The sequence below is a fragment of the Mytilus trossulus genome, chromosome 8 (genome assembly GCF_036588685.1).
Source record: "Mytilus trossulus isolate FHL-02 chromosome 8, PNRI_Mtr1.1.1.hap1, whole genome shotgun sequence".
Taxonomy (NCBI): domain Eukaryota; kingdom Metazoa; phylum Mollusca; class Bivalvia; order Mytilida; family Mytilidae; genus Mytilus; species Mytilus trossulus.
This window is the reverse complement of record NC_086380.1, coordinates 69,463,664-69,483,670: the sequence shown is the minus strand read 5'-3', so window position 1 is coordinate 69,483,670 and position 20,007 is coordinate 69,463,664. Positions and strand designations below refer to the sequence as shown.

Sequence of the window (20,007 nt, the reverse complement as noted above, 5' to 3'; positions counted from 1 at the left end):
TGTTTATCTTTCTAAAAAGTATATGCAGTGGCGGATCCAGAATTTTTCATAAGTTGGGGCCCACTAACTGACCTAAGAGGGGGCCCGCCCCAGTCACGCTTCAGTGATTCCCTATATAAGCAACCATGTTTTTCCCAAAAGGGGGGGGGCGGGCTCCCTGCCACCCCCCCCTAAATCCGCCTCTGATATGATACTATTGTTTATCTTTGTTAAAAGTATGTGATATTATTGTGTATGTCCTTCAGCACAATACATTCTTTGAATAGCTATAACTATGGTAAGCTTTATAAAGTATAGAAGAACGAAGATCAACTTACTCAAAGTTAACACATCATTTATTGATAGGCAACAATGAGCATAGTCTTTAACAACAATGAAATAATATAGTCCTCCATGGTATTAAAGCAGCCGTCTTGAGTCACGTTTGGTCTGGGTTTGAGCTAGCACAGACACTTTTTTAAATACATACTTGCCTATGTATTCGTATATTGAAGTGACTGCTCAATTTTTTTACAATATTTTGAACCTAGGTACAAGAAATATTTTATTGCTTACTCGAGAGCAGACTAGGCACAGTGAACTGTATCTCTGATAAGGTAGAGAAGCTGATTTAGTTTTAATCATTGAATTGTACGTGTATTGTAAAACTTTTATATTGATGACATTTTATTTCAGCTTCTGTATGCTACTTAAAAAATTATTATGGACGTCAAACCAAAGAAATTAAAACCAGATCAAGAACATTCCAATGAACCTTACTTCAAAGCGATAGCACCTTTCAATAACAACGATTTAACAATAAAAACAAACCAAGGTACACTTCAAGTCAATAAGGAGCACCTTATGGCAGCATCTCCGTTTTTTCATAAGATGTTAACAGCAAATTTTAAAGAGAAGGGAGCTCAAGTTATCAATTTACCAGACAAGAATCCTATCACATTTGCTCAGTTTTTGCGGCACACATTGCCTGGATTCGATGGACTAGAGTTAACAGGTATGGTAATATCATATTGTATGATTTTCAATGAAAATCGTGTCACAAAAAAATGTCATCTTCCAGTAATTAAAAGGAAAAGAATGTCAACATCGAACGCGAAATAAGAATGAACTATTTTGTTGGCTGATTTAATCCACACACACATAAAAACAAACCATTCTTCTACAGGTAAATACGACGATACACATTCTTTTATATACCTACATGTATATGGAGTATCTTTTTTAGAACAAAGAATCAACCCGGAGGATACCACGTTTTAATGAAATATATTAAAGGCATAACATAATAACCCGTTTGAGGTTATAATTTTCCTTTATAAAAATACCAACTATAATTTACTTCAAAATTATATTAGTCTAATAGTTTTTGGTTGCCGATTGGAGATTTTTTTTTATCTAACTGTTCCTTGTTTTCGCATCATTTTATAGCACTAGAACACACCCGTGATATCGCGGGTCCGTGACTGAATTAAAGTATATAACTATGCTCAAGCCTTATTTTAGTATGATTTTTTTATCTGAAAAAGTCATGCCGATTATAAGATACACAGTTTTCTCTGCATTCAAATCTTTCTGTTTAAACCCGTCGAACTGGAACTTATCAATTAATGGTAATATTAATTATTTGGAAAACAAAAGGTCATGGAATGAAGTATTTTTTAATCAACAGCATTGTCCTATATTAGTTATAAATAAAGTTGAATTCTTTGATTCGCTGTTTTACGTCATGCCTGCTAACAAAACGAAAACTGTACCTATACGCCTTATTTTTAGTCCAGATTTTTAGTATTCGTATTGTTATCTTGAAAGTCTTACTGATTAAAATACTACAATAGGTAACAGTTGACAAGAAGTCATCTTTTAAAAAAAAACTGACACACACTAACTTTGAGAATAAATTACGAATGTGCTAAGAAGAAATTTAACATAATTTTAAGTGAGCAAATGTTATCTAGTAATATATGCTTTTTAAGGATGTACTTAGGTTTAAGAATATGTGTCAAATGTTCTTCCTCCTAGGTGTTTTTCAATATAATACAAGGTAAAATATTTTGCCTTATACCACCTGTTTATCTTTTAACACAAGATTTAATAGTTCATAAAAGTTAATTTGACAAAGTTTCAGCAGATTCTTGATTTTCTTTCTTTTCATTTGAAACCAAAATAATACCAATGCAAATATAAGGTAAAAGTTCGAGTCAGCCATTTCCCGCCATATTTTATAGTTCAAATATCTCGAAAAGGACCTCCATGACCTATCAATATTTGTAGCTTCATTTGATTCTCAACTAATAAGCTTCCAGCTTAATGTATCAATTTTGAACTCTTGATTTATTTAATTTTACCTAAGATCACCTAAGTTAATTATTTTTCCAAAAGGTCAACATGTTTTTTAACAGAATTATTGATCTCATTGAAAATGTTGAAGTTTTAAAAAGTAAAATGACATGATGACCCAGTTTTTGATATGTTAATTTTGTATGGTTTGAATAAAAGAAAGGTTAATGTAAAATTAAAAGTAATATATACATGTAATTCCTAATTTCACCTATTTACTGTAACATATATACATGAAGATGAAAAAAAAATGCCCGATGCAAGTATTCATTGATTTCTTAAACATTTTTGTTAAAAATCGAAGAATATCACAGGGCATATTTAGATAAATATCTTTGAAGTCACATAACAATTTAAAATGAATTGCTGAAACTATATCCTATTGACGAACTCAATTTCACACACGTTAAAGAACAAGCGATTTAGGTTGTACATTTTCCTTTTTTTTTCTCGCTATGTGTTTTAACTAAACATCTCTGCACTAGATTCCTATTACAGGTTGTTGGTTTTCTTTTGATAAATGTCCCAAATCATCAAGAGCTTGAAAAACACAGACGAACAACATCCAATCAGTTGTATCGAGACACACAAGCTGAACAAAGAGACCAATCTGGTACAAATGAGACCATCTGTCTTAACAAAGTATCGGAAATGGTACACAAATGTGGAACTGGCTTCTCCTTTGCAGTTATAAAAAATGATAACGTTCTACAGGTCGATCTATTTGTTGAAGGAAATTTAGATAATTTATCTGGCTTTCTTGAGAACGTCACGAGTTTTAATTAAATTAATTTTTGGTTACTTTTGTTTCATTTGCCATCATTCCACATCTTTTTATTTTCATATTATGCAAGTGCCATTGTGGAATGTAAAAGGATTGTTATTAAGATTACAAAAAAACATATATGGTGAGATTTGGTATAATCAACAATGAGACAACGATCAATCAGAGTTCAAATCAATTGGTACTTAGCCATAATATGCCATGTATGGTCTTATTAATGAGGAGAAAAAAGTAATGTTTATTTGGCTATAGAAGGCACTGAATGTTTATATGTGCATAAGAGTATGGTAACAAATTTATGTTCGCAGATACTTTGTTTTGCGTTATGTGTTGATTGCCACTACACGGCGACTCACGTTCGCGATTTTCAAGTATATATGATGTAGTAAAATAGATTAGATCCAAGTCCTACGTACTTGCGACAAATAATATTCGCGTTTTTGTTTATACTTATCTCGACAAAAAGTCGGTTTAAAGTACTCCCAGTTACTGAAAGCTAGTTCAACGTCAAATACAGCTAAAAAATGAATCATTTTCTCTCAGACTAGAGAGTATGTTTCAGGCAAATGCATCTATCAAATAATAATGGACTTAATTTAAACATTTTGTAAGCATATGACTCTATGACATTTTGTATGGCCGTTTGTTGGTTTGTTGGTTTGTAGCAACTACGAAAAACTATAAGGCGACACTTTTATTTTTGGTAACAAGTATATCCTTTTCATTCGGGATATGATATTTTGTTTTCTAAAAAAATAAAGACAATTTTCGCTTATTTTTAATCTCTATTTGTTAAGAAAATAGATTAAACTCGATATAAAGACTGAAAAAGCGATTAAAAAATAACGCCATGTGCTTATCAAAGTTTAACATTTCTTTTTAAAATTATAACTCTTATTTAGAAAGTTCCAAAGCAAGGGCTGATCGCAATATTTTCTTATCATTCTCATTCTTTAAAATTATAATTAACCACTGACAGGTAAACCTACGAAACTAGACTCATATCATTCTTTTTTTCATTTTATTTTATAAAATCTCTTTAGGTAGAACAAGCTTTGCTTGATATCGCTTTTATCCCGATTTATCATCAATCGAGTTGTCAGTGTTTCTACGCATGATTTCTAAAATGTATTCTCAAAATATCAGTTATTAACTACGCGTTCAACTCCCTCATCCGTATGTGAGTAGACCTGACATGGTTTTTAGTATTTTATGTGCCTTTTTGGACATATTGTTCCTCAAGTATTAAAACATCATTTGACTCGTAAATGTTTGTCTTTCAATTCAGAAAAGCTCAAATGTGTAATGTGTTATGTCTTTGAATCCAGATAAACCCCAATGTGTAAAGCGTTATATCTTTGAATCTAGATAAACCCCAATGTGAAAGCGTTATGTCTTTGAATCTAGATAAACCCCAATGTGTAAAGCGTTATGTCTTTGAATCTAGATAAACTGCAATGTGTAAAGCGTAATGTCTTTGAATCTAGATAAACCCCAATGTGTAAAGCGTTATGTCTTTGAATCTAGATAAACCCCAATGTGTAAAGCGTTATGTCTTTGAATCTAGATAAACTCCAATGTGTAAAGCGTTATGTCTTTGAATCTAGATAAACCCCAATGTGTAAAGCGTTATGTCTTTGAATCTAGATAAACCCCAATGTGTAAAGCGTTATGTCTTTGAATCTAGATAAACCCCAATGTGTAAAGCGTTATGTCTTTGAATCTAGATAAACTGCAATGTGTAAAGCGTTATGTCTTTGAATCTAGATAAACCCCAATGTGTAAAGCGTTATGTCTTTGAATCTAGATAAACTCCAATGTGTAAAGCGTTATGTCTTTGAATCCAGATAAACCCCAATGTGTTATGCGTTATGTCTTTGAATCTAGATAAACTGCAATGTGTAAAGCGTTATGTCTTTGAATCCAGATAAACCCCAATGTGTAATGCGTTATGTCATTGAATATAGATAAACTGCAATGTATAAAGTGTTATGTTTTCGATTCAAGATAAACCCCAATGTGTAATGCATTATGTCTTCGAATCAAGACAAACCCCAATGTGTAGAGCATTATGTCTTTGAATCTAGAAAAACTGCAATTTGAAAACCGTTATTTTAATTTTATAAAGGTGCAATGACCATGGCGGAGAAGGATGCTATTTTGCTAGATATAATTGTTCTAGATCAGGATAGAATACGACTTTTTCAGAACAAAAACTAAACGCTGGTCATCATGAATCTGCATGTTTATCCCGGGCTTTTGCGCAATGAAATACTGTGGTAGTAATCCTCTGTACTCTCTGGTCAGCATTTATAAGCCAACAGGCAATAATGCCTAGTATATTTTCATCATTTAATTCGAAGACAATACAGATATTTGTTTCGTATTTTCACACCTCATTATTAATTAAGGCAAAGATAAAACTATTATTTAAGACGGAGATAAAAATTGTAACGGGACATTGTGCTCAACAAAGTGAACGTCTCGTGTGAACAACGTGTGATTAGCGTACACTGTATCAATATTGAAATGTAAACTGCAATATAATAAGAAAGAGGAAATATAATTAGTGAGAAATGTTATTTAGCTGTGGTAATATCTACGAAAGGGCAATGATATGAATTGGGTATTTTTAGAATTAACCTTAGTGGAAAGTTTACTGAAATTTATAAGAAATGACAACAACAAAACAAAACGAACTCAATAAAGGCAACAGTAGTATGCAGCTGTTTAAAATACATAAATCGATAGAAGAAAAACAAATCCGAGTTACAAACTAAAACTGAGGGAAACGTATCAAATATAAGAGAACTACGACACAACAGAGACACAACACCGAAATGTAACACACACAGAACCGAAATATAATGTAACATGGGCCATTTTCCTGACTTGGTACAGGGCTTTTAATGAAAAAATGGTGGGTTGAACCTGGTTTTGTGGCATGCCAAACCTCCCGCTTTAATGGCAGTGTTGATTATGACATTAAGATGACAACATTACACGACAGAGTTACAATGAATAAACAGATGAATGGGAGGAAATAAAGGACAGAGAAACAAACGAATAATAGCCATCAAAAGCTAACAGGTCAAAAACTATTTTATACGCCAGACTCGCGCTACGTCCACACAAAACTATGCTCGGATGTAAAATGTTTGAAAGCCATTACATCTACAAAGTTGACGATCGACGATGACCAAAACGCTATATTAATAAATATGAGGTCCATAAAACTTAACGAATCATTTGTTATCTATAACAATGAAAAGAATGGAAAACACTCAGTGCTAAATTCAGGAAATAAAATAACCAATTGTTTTTATTTTTTTTCGTTAATAAAAACCCTGATAAGTAACTAAAACTTTATGATCAATATCATTCCAAACGTTCAAATCCAAATTGATCGTATTTTTTATATCTTCATTATAGGTCATTTCAGGGCTGCCGATGTTGGATAAAACATAAAAAATACCCAGTAGATACAGTTTTAAAGCACATGTTTTATGATGGGTTTGGTGCGGCAAATAAGAAATACAAAATAAACAACCTAAGTAGTGTGATTCATTATCATTCATTTGATACCAATTTTCGTGAATTTCGTTAGTAAAGATGAATCACGAATTTCCAATTGGCTTGTATGTAAACTTCGGCAAAACCACGAAATTAAATATCAACGAACATGAATCCATAGATATCTATTTCCATGCACTCAACACTTCCTTATATTGAACAAACTTCGTCTGCAGATTTTTTGAAGCCAATGATAAGTAGTATGTTTGGTTTAGACTACAATATACCTTAAACAGTTCAAAACAATGTTCTATTACAAATAAAAAACATTCAATACTTTTAACTGATATAGTTCATGTAGTATGTTTGATAACACGTCTGTGAAACTTTTGATACTGAATTTTAACCTCGTACAATTTCTTATCGTTGTGTTGTAAATTTCCCGTTATAAATATTTGAGTGGCAAGTTAGCATGGTCTGTTATATTTTCATTGGAATTATTTTAAGTATACATGTCAACCATGGTTTTCTATTGGACAATGTAAATACTGTCCATATTTATGTTAGTCCACATGGTTCAAACAACAATACAGGGTAAGCTTTTGATTTTTTGATTTTGAATTTACAATGGCGTTCACATTGTTTTTTTTTTTTTAAATTTCCTTATCATTCCATAGCATCAAACACGTTTATGACAACTGAAGATCGACACAGCCATTCGTGTACTGTCAATCATCAAATAATTTCCTCCAATAAAAAGCAAGTTTTTTCTTGAGACAAATAACCTATTGTTAAGACCTTTCAGTTATGCTCTCTTTGGTTTTTGATTCTGGAAGGCGCTTTATACATTTGGCTTCCGCAAATGTATTCATACCGTTTACGGAATCAAATAGACCGCGCCAAAGTCGCATTTTGAGGAGTAATGTCTCTTTAGTGATGCTTCGAGGACAAACTATTTAAGAGTCAAAAACATTATACAAGTTTTGAAGTGGTAATGTAACCAACGAAACTAGATATAAAGTCAAACTCCGACAAGGAAACATTACGGAACTATTTCATAAGGGATATACATTACCAGTTAGGTCTCGACAATACCCGATTACAGTATCTCCAGTAATACTTGAGGTAAACGAGTTAGTTAAAACGAAACACATTTCTAGCTTAACTTCTAACATAAAAAAAATCGATGTAAAATGCAGAGGAACTTAAATTCACCTATTAGTTAAAAATGATAAAGGATGTGATAAGATATATAAATTCATGAGCAATGTGTATTACAATCATCGACCTCAGTGAAATAACAACTCAAACACGAAAATAACCATTCAACATGCAGTTGTCAAACAATAAGAACACTTTAAATCTTAATCAGAAGAAACTGGAGCTCACCTCAACTATTACTTTGATTTAGAATAATGATACCATAGATGTCTTAAATATCAAATGATATATGAGAAAATATATTTTTGAAATTGAGAATAAAACACAAATTAATTACAGATTAGAAATACTTTCATAAACGTAATTGCATACATAAAGCTTAACCCGACAACTTCAGATATTTCTTCAGTTTTTAATTTGCAGATTTTTGTAAGCATACACTTAATTTTTTTCTTTTTTCCTCCAATAATTTTCAAGCCCTATTGGCGTATTCGACCTTTTGGGTATTTAGTCGAATTGTCTCCGATTTACTCCATATCCAACCGTTTGAGACACTCACGGATATTTATGGGTATTTTAAACCCACCCTCATCAGAAAAACCCTATATTTGTATCTGAATAATTTTCTGACATCAGCAATAATAAGTTATTATCAATTAAAAAATTATGACGTCAAATTTGATTTAATGGGGTGTACTTTTTTTGCGGGAATATGAGTAGTTTTAAAAAACGGCAAACAACATGTACAACTTAAGTGTTGATACGTCTATTGGCATTCAAACAATGTTATTAGATTTCTTTAAAAACAATACTGGTACTCAAATGTGAAGCTACTTGTAAACAAGATAATTATACGAGGGGACGGAATGCAATGTAAATATTAAAAAGACGCATTGGGAAATTTTTTCGTTTTTTCGTTTCAAAATTGCTGACAATGCCACGACTCCAATTATCAAATTGAATTAGCTATATATATTTGATATTTCAAAGTGAAGGTAACAAGAAGTTTGTGACTATTAAATCAGACTGAATGTTGAAAATGATCCTACATAAATGAATACAAGATATTTTTGGTTTTAACTTCTCTTAAACTTTGTATATGATTGAAATATTCAAAATAATTCTAACTCTTGTATTAGGAAATTATGTTAAAATTAATGTAGCAACATTCTAAAAATAATATGTTTTTTCTTAATATTAAACATATTTTATAAACAATCACCTGTTACATCAACCCTCAGTTGCAAAGGGAAGCAACCAAGGGGGCCCCATGTTTTACAGACTCATTTGTCGGGGAGAAGGCAAATGAGAAAAAAACCTTCCCACTATAAATTATTAACATACACCCTTATAAATATTATCTATCCTTGTACAAATACATGTACCTGCAATCATTATCGATCTATATATCTATACCTCTCACCATATATAATTATTTGAATAAAGTATGTTTTTTTTATCTTTATTTATTTCTCACAAAGGCTACCTGTATTTATTTAGCAGTTTCAATTTTATCGTACATCAAGTCTTTTGTTATGTTACATAATAATAAGTTTTTTAATAAACAGCCGCTGTAAAGATTTGTATAACGCTATTCGTGTAAAATCATTTTTTTTTACAGATAGAACAATCTTTGTCGGATAATAATGATATCACTTCATTCAAAGATTTACCAATTTACTATGACTACTTATAGTCTTATCTAAACATTGTCGCAATACCAGTGTAATCTCGAAAAACATACAATTTTGAAGAATATGTATTCACAACTTCATATTTTTATTCATTATATATTTAGAACTGATTTGGGATATCCAGTAAAGACAATAGAAACGGCTCTTTTAAGAAGTGACGAGCCGAGCAGGGGAGATAAAGGTTAGAGCTTTTAAATTTATGCTATTAAAACATATAAAAACGTCTAATCAAACAAAACCACTGCATTATTTTGCCATTTGATTAGGGACTTTTCGTTTTTAATTTTCCTCGGAGTTCAGTATTTTTGTGATTTTACTTCTCATTTGTTCTCATCGTTCCAGTTTCTGAGGGTACCACATATAGTATTCAGCACGTTTGGGTTCACATTAATTATCATATCATGGATACGTTTATTTATTATGTTCACCCGAAATACTTATGTTTTCCTTACACTTAGTTAATAAACCTTGATTTGTTTTTGTCACACATTTTCGAAATTTAGATTTTCACAACTTTTCAACTTTGTATGAGATTGAAAAAAAATGTTTTTATTTTAGCTTCACTGATGAGTTTTATTGATTCTTTGAAAATAGATTGTTTGTAAATAAGTTGTTGATGTTTATTTTCATAGACGTTTTTATCGAACTGACAACTGGATATTATGAGCTAGAGTCAACATTACGAGTTCATAACATAAGACCAAGGAAGTTAACCATCAGAGCATATCAAGGTCAGGAGGTTCACGTGGTGAGTTGTAAATATTCAAACAAACCAATGTTAGCAGGTCGATATTACTAGTAGTAAAAAGTAAAATAAACAAAAATACCGAACTCCATTGAAAATTCAAAAACGGAAAGTACCAAATAAAATGCTAGAAAACATCAAACGAATGGATAACATATGTCAAATTCCTGACTTTGTACAGGCAATTTCGTATGTAGAAAATGGTGGATCAAACCTAGTTTTGTAATTGGCTAAACCTCTCTCTCACTTGTATGACAGGCGATTATAACCATTTTATTGACAACGATATGGGTACAAAACAACCAGACTGATAGGTGAAATTGTAAAAAATAGGAGTTCAGCAGTCAACTTTGTATTATAATCTCAATAACTATAAACAAACAAATGTGTCAACAAAAAAAAAAAATAGGTGTTAGACAAAGCTCATTAACGAAAACAAAACAAAAAGATACAAGAATGTACCATACATGCACAATCCTGCAATGCCGGAATGTATAAGTACCGAAGCACGTGAGGATCAGAACATACGGAGTGTTGGTTTGTAACGTTCGATTTTGTCAGTTTTAATGGACTTCCGTCAGTTTTAATGGACTTCCCCTTAATAAATTAACCGATTTTTTTATTTAATTCTTTTTTTATAACGAGCTGTATTGTTACTGTAACAGAGTACTGTGGTAATCACAAGTTCAAGCCATTAAGTGTTGACATGAATATCAATAATGTGGTCATTTATAAATTTTCTGTTTACAAAACTTTGAATTTTTCGAAAAAAAATAAGGATGTTCTTATCCCAGACATAGATAACCTTAGCCGTATTTAGCACAACTTTTGGAACTTTATTTGATATAAGCGTCACTGGTAAGTTTTATGTAGACGAAACGCGCATCTGACGTACTATATTATAATCCTGGTACCTTTGATATCTATTAAACGTGAAATACGTTTCACTACAAAATACTTCAACGTTCTTTAATTCACTGGCTACTTTCTAAATTAAAGTTAATTTTAACAAAACAGTTTATAAGCATAAGGAATCTGACAAAATGAGCAATCGTATTGAAAATAGAGTCGGAAGAACCATTCTATGTTCAGGCTTGTTTAAGTTACCTGTTTTGTCTTGAAAATGTTTTAAAACTATGTGTAATCCTTATAGGTTAAGCCTATACAGTAAAATGAAATAATTATACCACCAGTAACAAAAAGATGAAAGTGAAACACATTTTTAATGAGTCATAACAACTGAGTATGTAATGTGTTTAAAACTAACAGCGTGTATTATTTTCATACTTTATAAACAAGGAAATCAAGTGATTCACACAAAACGCATCAACAAAAACTGACAATCTTCGCTTATTTACTTTCAATTATGACCCAGATGAGTTTTGTTTTGCATTATTTTAAAGCTGCATATATAGCGTTTATCTTATATTTTATTTATAGATTGGAGGAAAAAGAATCAACTCTTCCGCATTTAAAAGTGTGACAAATACAGGTTCTCTACAGCGGTTACCGTCCATAGCAAGGAACAAAGTAAATCATTTCATTTTTAATATTATATTATGGAATCCTATTATAGGAAAAATATTATATAATGACAACCATTTCAAGTCCCCCAAAACTATTAATAGGATACATGCACATACAATTATTGCTCAATAAAAGCTATTGTAATAGGGTTCAAACCGGTCAAATCAAGTATCACGAATATAATCATTTAAGAAAAAAATCCTTGCAAATGATTATGATTTTCACTTTTAATAATATCACCGGTGTACAACTAAGAGGCATTTTAAAGTATGTTTTGGCCAAAACGTCTATGGATCGAGTCTTGGGTACCTGCACTTAATTCAAAAACTTCTTTCATAAATCAAATAATAAGTTACCAGTCCAACCACAGTAGGGCTCTGAATCGATTGGAAACTGTCTGAAGATCACATATGACTCCATCTCAGGTCTTGAATTGGTCTCAATGTTCCATATTTAGTTTTCGTTTACGTTTCAACATCACTTGTATGATGTAATTTTTTATCCAACAATGTTTTATGTGACGCCTTTGTTTTTCAAATTTCAGAATATCTGTAATCTATATTGAAAAAGTAAAATCACAAAAAAATTGATCTCCGATGAAAATTCAATCGGAAAGTCCCTAATCGAATGGCAAAATCAAATGACAAAACACACCAAATGAATGAACGACATCTTTCATATTCCTGACTTGGTACAGGCATTTTCAAATGTAGAAAATGGTGGATAGCGCTAAACCTCTCACTTTTCAACAATATCATCAAATTCCTTTATATTTACAATGATGCTACCTGTACGGATAAATACTATCTTTTTGAACCACACTTATCCCTGTTTTGATCGACAAGATAGCCGATATTTCATAGGCTGTGCAATTGAATTCCATATTTATAGATTTTTAGAACATATATAAGTTCCTTTTAACAGATCGCGCGTGCATTGGACTTGACAGTCTTTTGTATTACATTATTATGTTGCTGTCCCATTGACATAGTCTACACAAATCTCCGAAGAAGAGCTCACATCCGTACCTACGTCGTATAACTACAATGAGTATTGTAGTTTATCGCACCGCGAGTAAATTATCACGTCGTGATTGCTTTAACGCCGTCACGTGGTGACCCCCTATGGAACCGTAGGTGGTATTAAATTTCATAGGGGGTTAATGACGACACGTCTACTGTTAATGGTGACGTCAATTCTTACTGTTGTTGTGTTTCATTTATTTATTTTTCAACAAAACGCAGCAGAAAAAGACCAGCATGCGATAAATGCGATAACTACTGATCCCCTACGGACCATAAAGGGTGAATAAAATCCATGTGGATTTTACTAACCCTCTATGGATCCGTAGGGGGTCAGTAGCGAACCATATAACTTATAGTAGTGTTCTGAGTATACAGAAAGGAAACGAGATATATACAACTTTGGTAAATGTTTTAGGTACTTCAAGTTCGACTGTCTGATGTTGGAATAACAGATCTTGGTTCTCTTGAAACATTTGGATTTTATTCTAAACACCTTGCACCTTTAGAAATTTTCGAGAATGAGAAACCATTAACGTTGGCTAGGTATCCAAATAAGGTAAGTCTCAACATATTGTCTTATATTTAAACTTTCCGTAAAATTTGAATATTTGCAGTTTTCCGTAATCTGATCACGGTGAAATGTTTTTAAATTCTGCCGGTAATTCCGATTCAGTTGTCGGATCAGAAGTCATTTGATTGAATCATAACATCATAAATTATACATTGTGTTGAACATTATTGCAAATTTTCGCCAATTTCAAATTATCCGAAGAGTGCAATGATGCCTTAAAAATTATGCGTATAATTTGACATTAACACTGTCATGTTGTACTCTGACAGTTAAAGACGTCTTTACCTAGACCATTAGTTATTGGGTGTTAACTGACTGATATTTCAGTCCGAGAAATTATTTACTCACTAGCTTTTATTGACTTTGAACTGCCTGTCGGTAACTGCGAGTACACGAAGATCTGTACTTTGTGTCTTTTTTGTTTTAGGGATTATTGATACAACGTTGGAGCAAATCGATTTTAGGAGTTAAACTCTCAGTTTAAACCTAGTTATTCATAGTGGATTGGGAAACAAGTTTTGCAATTTATATTAATCCCTTTCCAGCGGCATAAGCCTGCTCTTTTTCGAAGCCTACAAGGGTGTCTTTTACGTGCAAGAGATATGGTTCGTAAGCCCTTTTCAAATAAGTTATATAATTTGATCATATTTTGTACCGTCAAAGGCTAGGGGAAGCGCCTTGAAATATGTTAAACCCTACCATATTCTATATATAAATATATGCGCCTGTCCAAAGTCAGGAGGCTGTGGTTATCTTTGGTTCACGTCTGTCTTAACAGTTGATCATTAGTTGCATTGTTGTACATTGTTGTAAATAAGGCAGTAAGTTTTCACGTTTGTGTTGTGTCAATTATGTCAAGACCTTTTAAAGCCCACCCAAGGTTTTCACTTTCTCATTGTTTAAAGCCGTACGTATGGCTATAATTGGTTACATCCAATTCATTTAAAATGTTGTGGATAAGGGTTTCATTGGTAATCATATCACATTTCATTATTTCTATATACGAAGTTGATTTTGAATAGACTTTCATTGAATTATGCTCTTCGAATTTGACAGCATTAAGGGAAGGTCTTGTTGTCCTGAAGCGCTACGTTCCAGATTTATTGTTCATATTTTATACTTCAGGACTACATCAATATAAATCAAAACTACAGTGATGGGAAATCCTTCACCTACTTATCTGACAGACCAAAACAATGGCATGATGAACACGATGTCTGGGCACATGGATTCTGGTAAATATCAATAGCATTTACGATTCCAAATGACTGTAACAGGATATTATCCATTCTGGGTAATATTTTCAAACGCGTGCACAAAACATTGCGGTTTGTTTATATCGTTTTAAACAATTTAAATTCAACCAATGACGTAACGCTATTTTCATTTTGGTGTACGAACAGTGAGATTACCCATGGTTCTTTAGATTCTAAAAAGGCGAATTACGTATTTCCTCAATTATTGTCTGTTCAGTGATGCTCATGGCCGAAATAAAAAAAACATAATAAAACGTTGAAGAACTGATTAAAACAAAAAGGAATAAACGAATAGTCAATTCCAAACAAGGAGTGTGTGGTTTACCTCGTTCAAGTTTTCATATTTACTAAAAATAAAGGCCTTATCAACATGTTTTCAACTTTTTCACCAGATTTCACGTAAATTGATAACGTCTCGTCGGTGTTCAAATGAAGGGGAATTAAGCAATTAGACTAAACCATTTGGTCTTTCACAATTAATAAAACTCTCACGGTAAAAACAGATTTAAAAGGCACTGTCATAAAAAAAAATGAGGATCATATGAAATCAGAAAGCTTACTGCGTAGTGTATCCTAATTCTGTCATGGTTTTATCTCCTTGCTAATACAATGTACTATCACATGCACTTTTAGGATGTGGAGTTGGGCAGACCGTGCCATCAGAATACAACATCTCGATCCTGTGAACAAAAATATTACATTGGCTAGCAAAACAAAATTTGGCGTACGACCAGGTATGTGATATAATTTTTCTAAATCATGGTTTCTGCTTATAAATGTATCATTATATATTATTGTTTGCAATTTCAACAAAAACACTCCAAAGCAGTTACTTACAACGCCATGATCCGTATATTTTGCTCACCACCTTAAAAGACTAATTTCAAATAACCGGTTTTTTTAAAATTGTGTGCTATTATGATCAGCCCAACCAAATACAATATAAATTAATTGTGTAGTGGGATTATTAAACTGACAAAACATTTTGACAATTTAAAGAAGTTTCTGGTTGATATGTTTTTCTTTTTCTTTTAAGGTCACTATAATGAGATTAATCCAACTGCTGTCGGATTTAATCACCAAGGCGGTTATTTCCGGTTTGTCAATGTTATGTCTGAACTCGACGAACCGGTAAGCCTAATTTTGTTAATTTTTCTTATCGTTATCACATATCGAGTAACCTATTTAGCTGTTTATACTGTTCGTCATGTTTTCTTTAAATGTCATGTAAGCCAAGTTAATAATATGGAAGTCGTTTTCAAAATAGTCCGTTTTTACGTATGGCATCAGTGATGGCATGCCTTATTTCAAAATATGCTATACTAAAAATGATATAACAAACAATTCGTTGATTGATTGCTTGCTGTATTGTTGTTTGTTAATATATTAAGGGGCTTGGCTAGGCCTGTTTGAAATTTTATACAGTCAAAAGAACGACATTCGTCATGAGCCTTATTGGCTTAAGTTAAAATATTAATGAAATGTAGACACCTTTTCTATCATTTTATGCTCATGGTTGTCCACTCAACTGTGTTTTAAATACGGTCTCAGTTATTGCAGTAACTAACAGAAAAGAAATAAACAAAAACATTTTTTTTTCAGGGTGAATATTTCGTTGATCGTGACAATGATGTTTTATATGTATGGCCAAGTAAAGATACACCTTACACAGAAAAAGACCAAATATATGCTTCAATAGTCCCGACATGCATTGAGTATGATTGCTTTATCAGAACACATATATTATTATCCCATTATTTTTTTTTTCCAAACCTGTCATGTTCGAGAAATTCGATCCGAACTTCAACTAAAACTAACTGGATCTTTGAATTCATTTAAACGATTGAAGAGCAAAAGGATGTGAAATCAAATTCTGATCTGCTTTTTCCTAGCAGAGAAATACCGTCTTGCAAGTTAAGAAAATTTGCAGGAATGGAATTTAAGTGTTATCAAAGAGCAAAGTATAGATAGGCATATCTCGAGATGTTTTGGAGGATACACTGCTGATTTTCCTTTTAATCTAAACAAATTGAAACATGTGTTACAAACTAGCCGTATACAAAATCTTTATAAGATGATAGTGTTGAATTAGAAAATAATACAAGAATTTAAAATGTTTTATAAACAACTTTTTCTGACCGAACTTCTTGCAAGGTTCATCTAGAGTATCGTACAAAAGTGGCCTTAATTGAAAACTTCGGCTAAGAGTTAAGAGGTGACATCGAATTTGTATAGTATTTTTATTTGTATATATATGAACCTGTGATAGCATATCCTTATTTTGGTTACTTTAAGGAATCATATTTATTACAACCATTACATTTCATTTAAATGTCATCTAGTTATGTTATAAGAGTGTAGGGCATATACTGTGTTATACTCTAGTAAAGAAGAAATTTGTACTTAAATAACGTAATGTGAAAATGTATTTTTTTTTATTAAAAACAGTATAATATGGAATTCTGCAAATATTGTACTTGAGGGATTTGTAATTGAGGCCTGCCGACAAAATGGTATACATGCAAATAAGGTACAAAACCTCACGATTACCCGTATGAAGATTCAAAATACAGGTAGCGTAACAGATTTAACTAATTAAATTAAGAATGGAATGAGGAAATTTTCAAAGAGACACAATCCGACCAAAGAGCAGAAAATACCCAAAGGCCACCAACACAGCGATGAAAATCTCACACCGCAAGATGTGCGTTAGCTAGCCCCTAAATAAAAGTGTATACTAGTGTTGAATATATGATGTTCCATCCAGGGTTAATGCAAACATGAATTTGATAATACAAAATCACATACAAGTATTTTCAGTGGAGAATTCCGGATCTCAAAATATTTTGTAGTATCTTTTAAAAAACACAACGAGAATAACGCTTAAAATCGTTGGTGCATGCATTGAATTAGTGTTGAAGTCCATTGATTTGTCTCAAGTACTGTAAACCTAATCATTTTCGTGGATACTTTATTTCATGTTTAACCCTGGCTAGTCCACTTGCGTTAATATTTAATTTCGCGATTTACAAATAAACTTGACGCTGTTTAATGGAAAGATCCAAGATTTATATATTCGTGAAAATTTATATTGAATTTTCGCGTTATTCTTCTACTTTACAACCCACGTATATTTCAGGTTCAGATGGTATAGCTTCCTATAACGGAAACAACATTAAAGTTAACTTATGTGATATTCGAAATGGTGATGGTGGAATCAGTATGTCTGGTAGGTACTCAACATTTATAATGTCTGTATGACTTAATCCCTTTTCTCCCAGATATTTGCTGTTAATGTTTACATTTTTTCCATACTGTTGTCTTTCCTTTAAATTAATCCTGTATGCTAAAATTGCCTATGTAAATTTTAAAATTGTTTGTATGCACATTGAACGACAACTTTATGTGACGTATACAAATTTTCTGACGTTAGACACTCAAATCAATCAATGTGTTCGGAGATAGTAGATGTTTTTGTGTTCTGTTAAATTGTTCCTTTTAAAATTGTTATACGATGATGACTGATGTACCCATATTTTGACTATTTTATTTATTGTGTCTGTTTATTTAACACATCAATGTAAATATAACGGAATTTGATGCGACTGTCATTAACGTTAGCGCTATAGAACCAGGTTTAATCCCCCATTTTCTTCATTTAAAAATGTCTGTACCAAGTCAGGAATATGACAGTTCTTGTCCATTCGTTTTTAATGCTTCTTGTCATTTGATTTTGCCATGTGATTATTGACTTTTCGAATTGATTTTCCTCTAAGTTCAGTATTTTTTCACGATAACATCTGTCTATATTAACAACGTAAACTTGTTTTCTACAAGAACTATTTGAGATTGACACCACATGTCCAAAAAACATGAATATAGATTATACTGTTTGTCCTGCTTACGATAGTAGAGTTGCTTATTGTTTTTATTTTGCTCGTCGGTCCGTTCGTCGGTCCGTCACTACCGTACCAGGTTAAACTTTAGTAATACGGTTCGATTTGGCCCCACTGAAGATTCTACTGTAGACAAAACGCGGGTGCGGGGTACACAATTAAAAGCCTTCTTCATTTGATAATTGTTTTTCATATACATGTACACAATAGTGACACCTAATTCGCCCAAATCATGTAATTCGGGCGTGTACTATATTCTTTATTTTCCAAAAATATTCAAATATTTTACTGGTCTACTGAATACAGGTGGGGACCAGATTACACTTGCTCCTTCTGGGAACGAAATATCAGATAATATCATATCTAACTTTGGTAGAGTGGAATATGTAGGGAGTGACGGTATAAGTGTTGATGGAGTTGGTATACACGTGCATCACAATACTTTGTTCAAAGGATCATACAAAGGAATCGATATTAGAGTAAGCATATGTTGTTTGAAGATACTATTACAAATAATACAGAACAAATAACTGAAATTATTATCACTTAGCTCGAACAACTAAAACCTTAGAAAAAACAAATCAACTAGCAAAGAAAAGCAATAGTTAACTGCATATTTTTTTTTACCTAATTTTGTTTTAGTGAGGTACGTCGGCGTTTTGACCGTATTTCCCTGATAGATGGATGATTCTCACCAGGAGCAACTAAACCAAGAGTTCCAAGTGGTGAAGTTGAAATCATCTCTGCATAAATTTTACAGATGCCATTACGGGTTGGTCGACCGTTATTTGATATCCGTTTCCGAGATGACAGATGATATGTTTTAATGGCATAACTACAATCTCGCACCGGTTTTTACGAATATGGCCTACCGAATTAGACTTCTTATGGGGTTTGTACTAACATAAGCAAAACGACGGGTGCTATGTAAAGCAGGATCTGTGTACCCTCCAGAGCACATAAAATCAGACCTAGTTTTTGATGGGGTTCATTTTCCTCAGTGTTGAGTTTTCTATGTAGTGTTTTATGATTTCTTGTTTGTTTGTTTGTATTTTTCCTTTTGGCGTTGTCAGTTTATGTTCGACCATTGAGTTTGAATGTCCCTCTGGTGTGAAAGAAAATGACATGAAAATATCATCATATTTGTAAAACTTCCAGTTTTCCTCGTAAGCTGCACAATGTAGGATAGGAAACGAGATTGTGCATGTAGTCTGTAGTTCAGAGATTAACATTGCTTGAATAAAACTAAAAATCAAAGGAGCGACACCAAAGAAAATTCGTCATGCATTTGCATATATATATATAAAATATATATACTATTAGGACAAACCAATTCCTGCACTTTCTTCCATTATTCATCTAAGCATCAAAATTCATTTATCTGGTAATGTAAAGGCAACAGTAGTATTTTGGTGTTCAAAAGTCAAAATCGATCCACAGAAAACAAATCCCGGTTACAAACCAAAACTGAAGGAAACACATCAACTATAAGAGAACA

The 20,007-nt window shown here is 32.3% G+C and overlaps 1 protein-coding gene across 1 annotated transcript in view; it reads left to right on the top strand.

Moving 5' to 3' along the window:
- The first annotated feature begins 702 nt into the window (after window positions 1-702).
- LOC134727925 (uncharacterized) overlaps window positions 703-20,007 on the top strand; it is a 33,373-nt gene continuing 14,068 nt past the window's right edge. Inside the window, exons 1-11 of the mRNA XM_063592321.1 lie at window positions 703-994; window positions 10,122-10,237; window positions 11,675-11,764; window positions 13,202-13,342; window positions 14,483-14,592; window positions 15,247-15,347; window positions 15,650-15,744; window positions 16,216-16,328; window positions 17,062-17,186; window positions 17,753-17,842; window positions 18,816-18,988. Coding sequence (XP_063448391.1) covers window positions 703-994; window positions 10,122-10,237; window positions 11,675-11,764; window positions 13,202-13,342; window positions 14,483-14,592; window positions 15,247-15,347; window positions 15,650-15,744; window positions 16,216-16,328; window positions 17,062-17,186; window positions 17,753-17,842; window positions 18,816-18,988 — 1,446 coding nt within the window. The remainder of the gene's footprint in view (window positions 995-10,121; window positions 10,238-11,674; window positions 11,765-13,201; window positions 13,343-14,482; window positions 14,593-15,246; window positions 15,348-15,649; window positions 15,745-16,215; window positions 16,329-17,061; window positions 17,187-17,752; window positions 17,843-18,815; window positions 18,989-20,007) is intronic.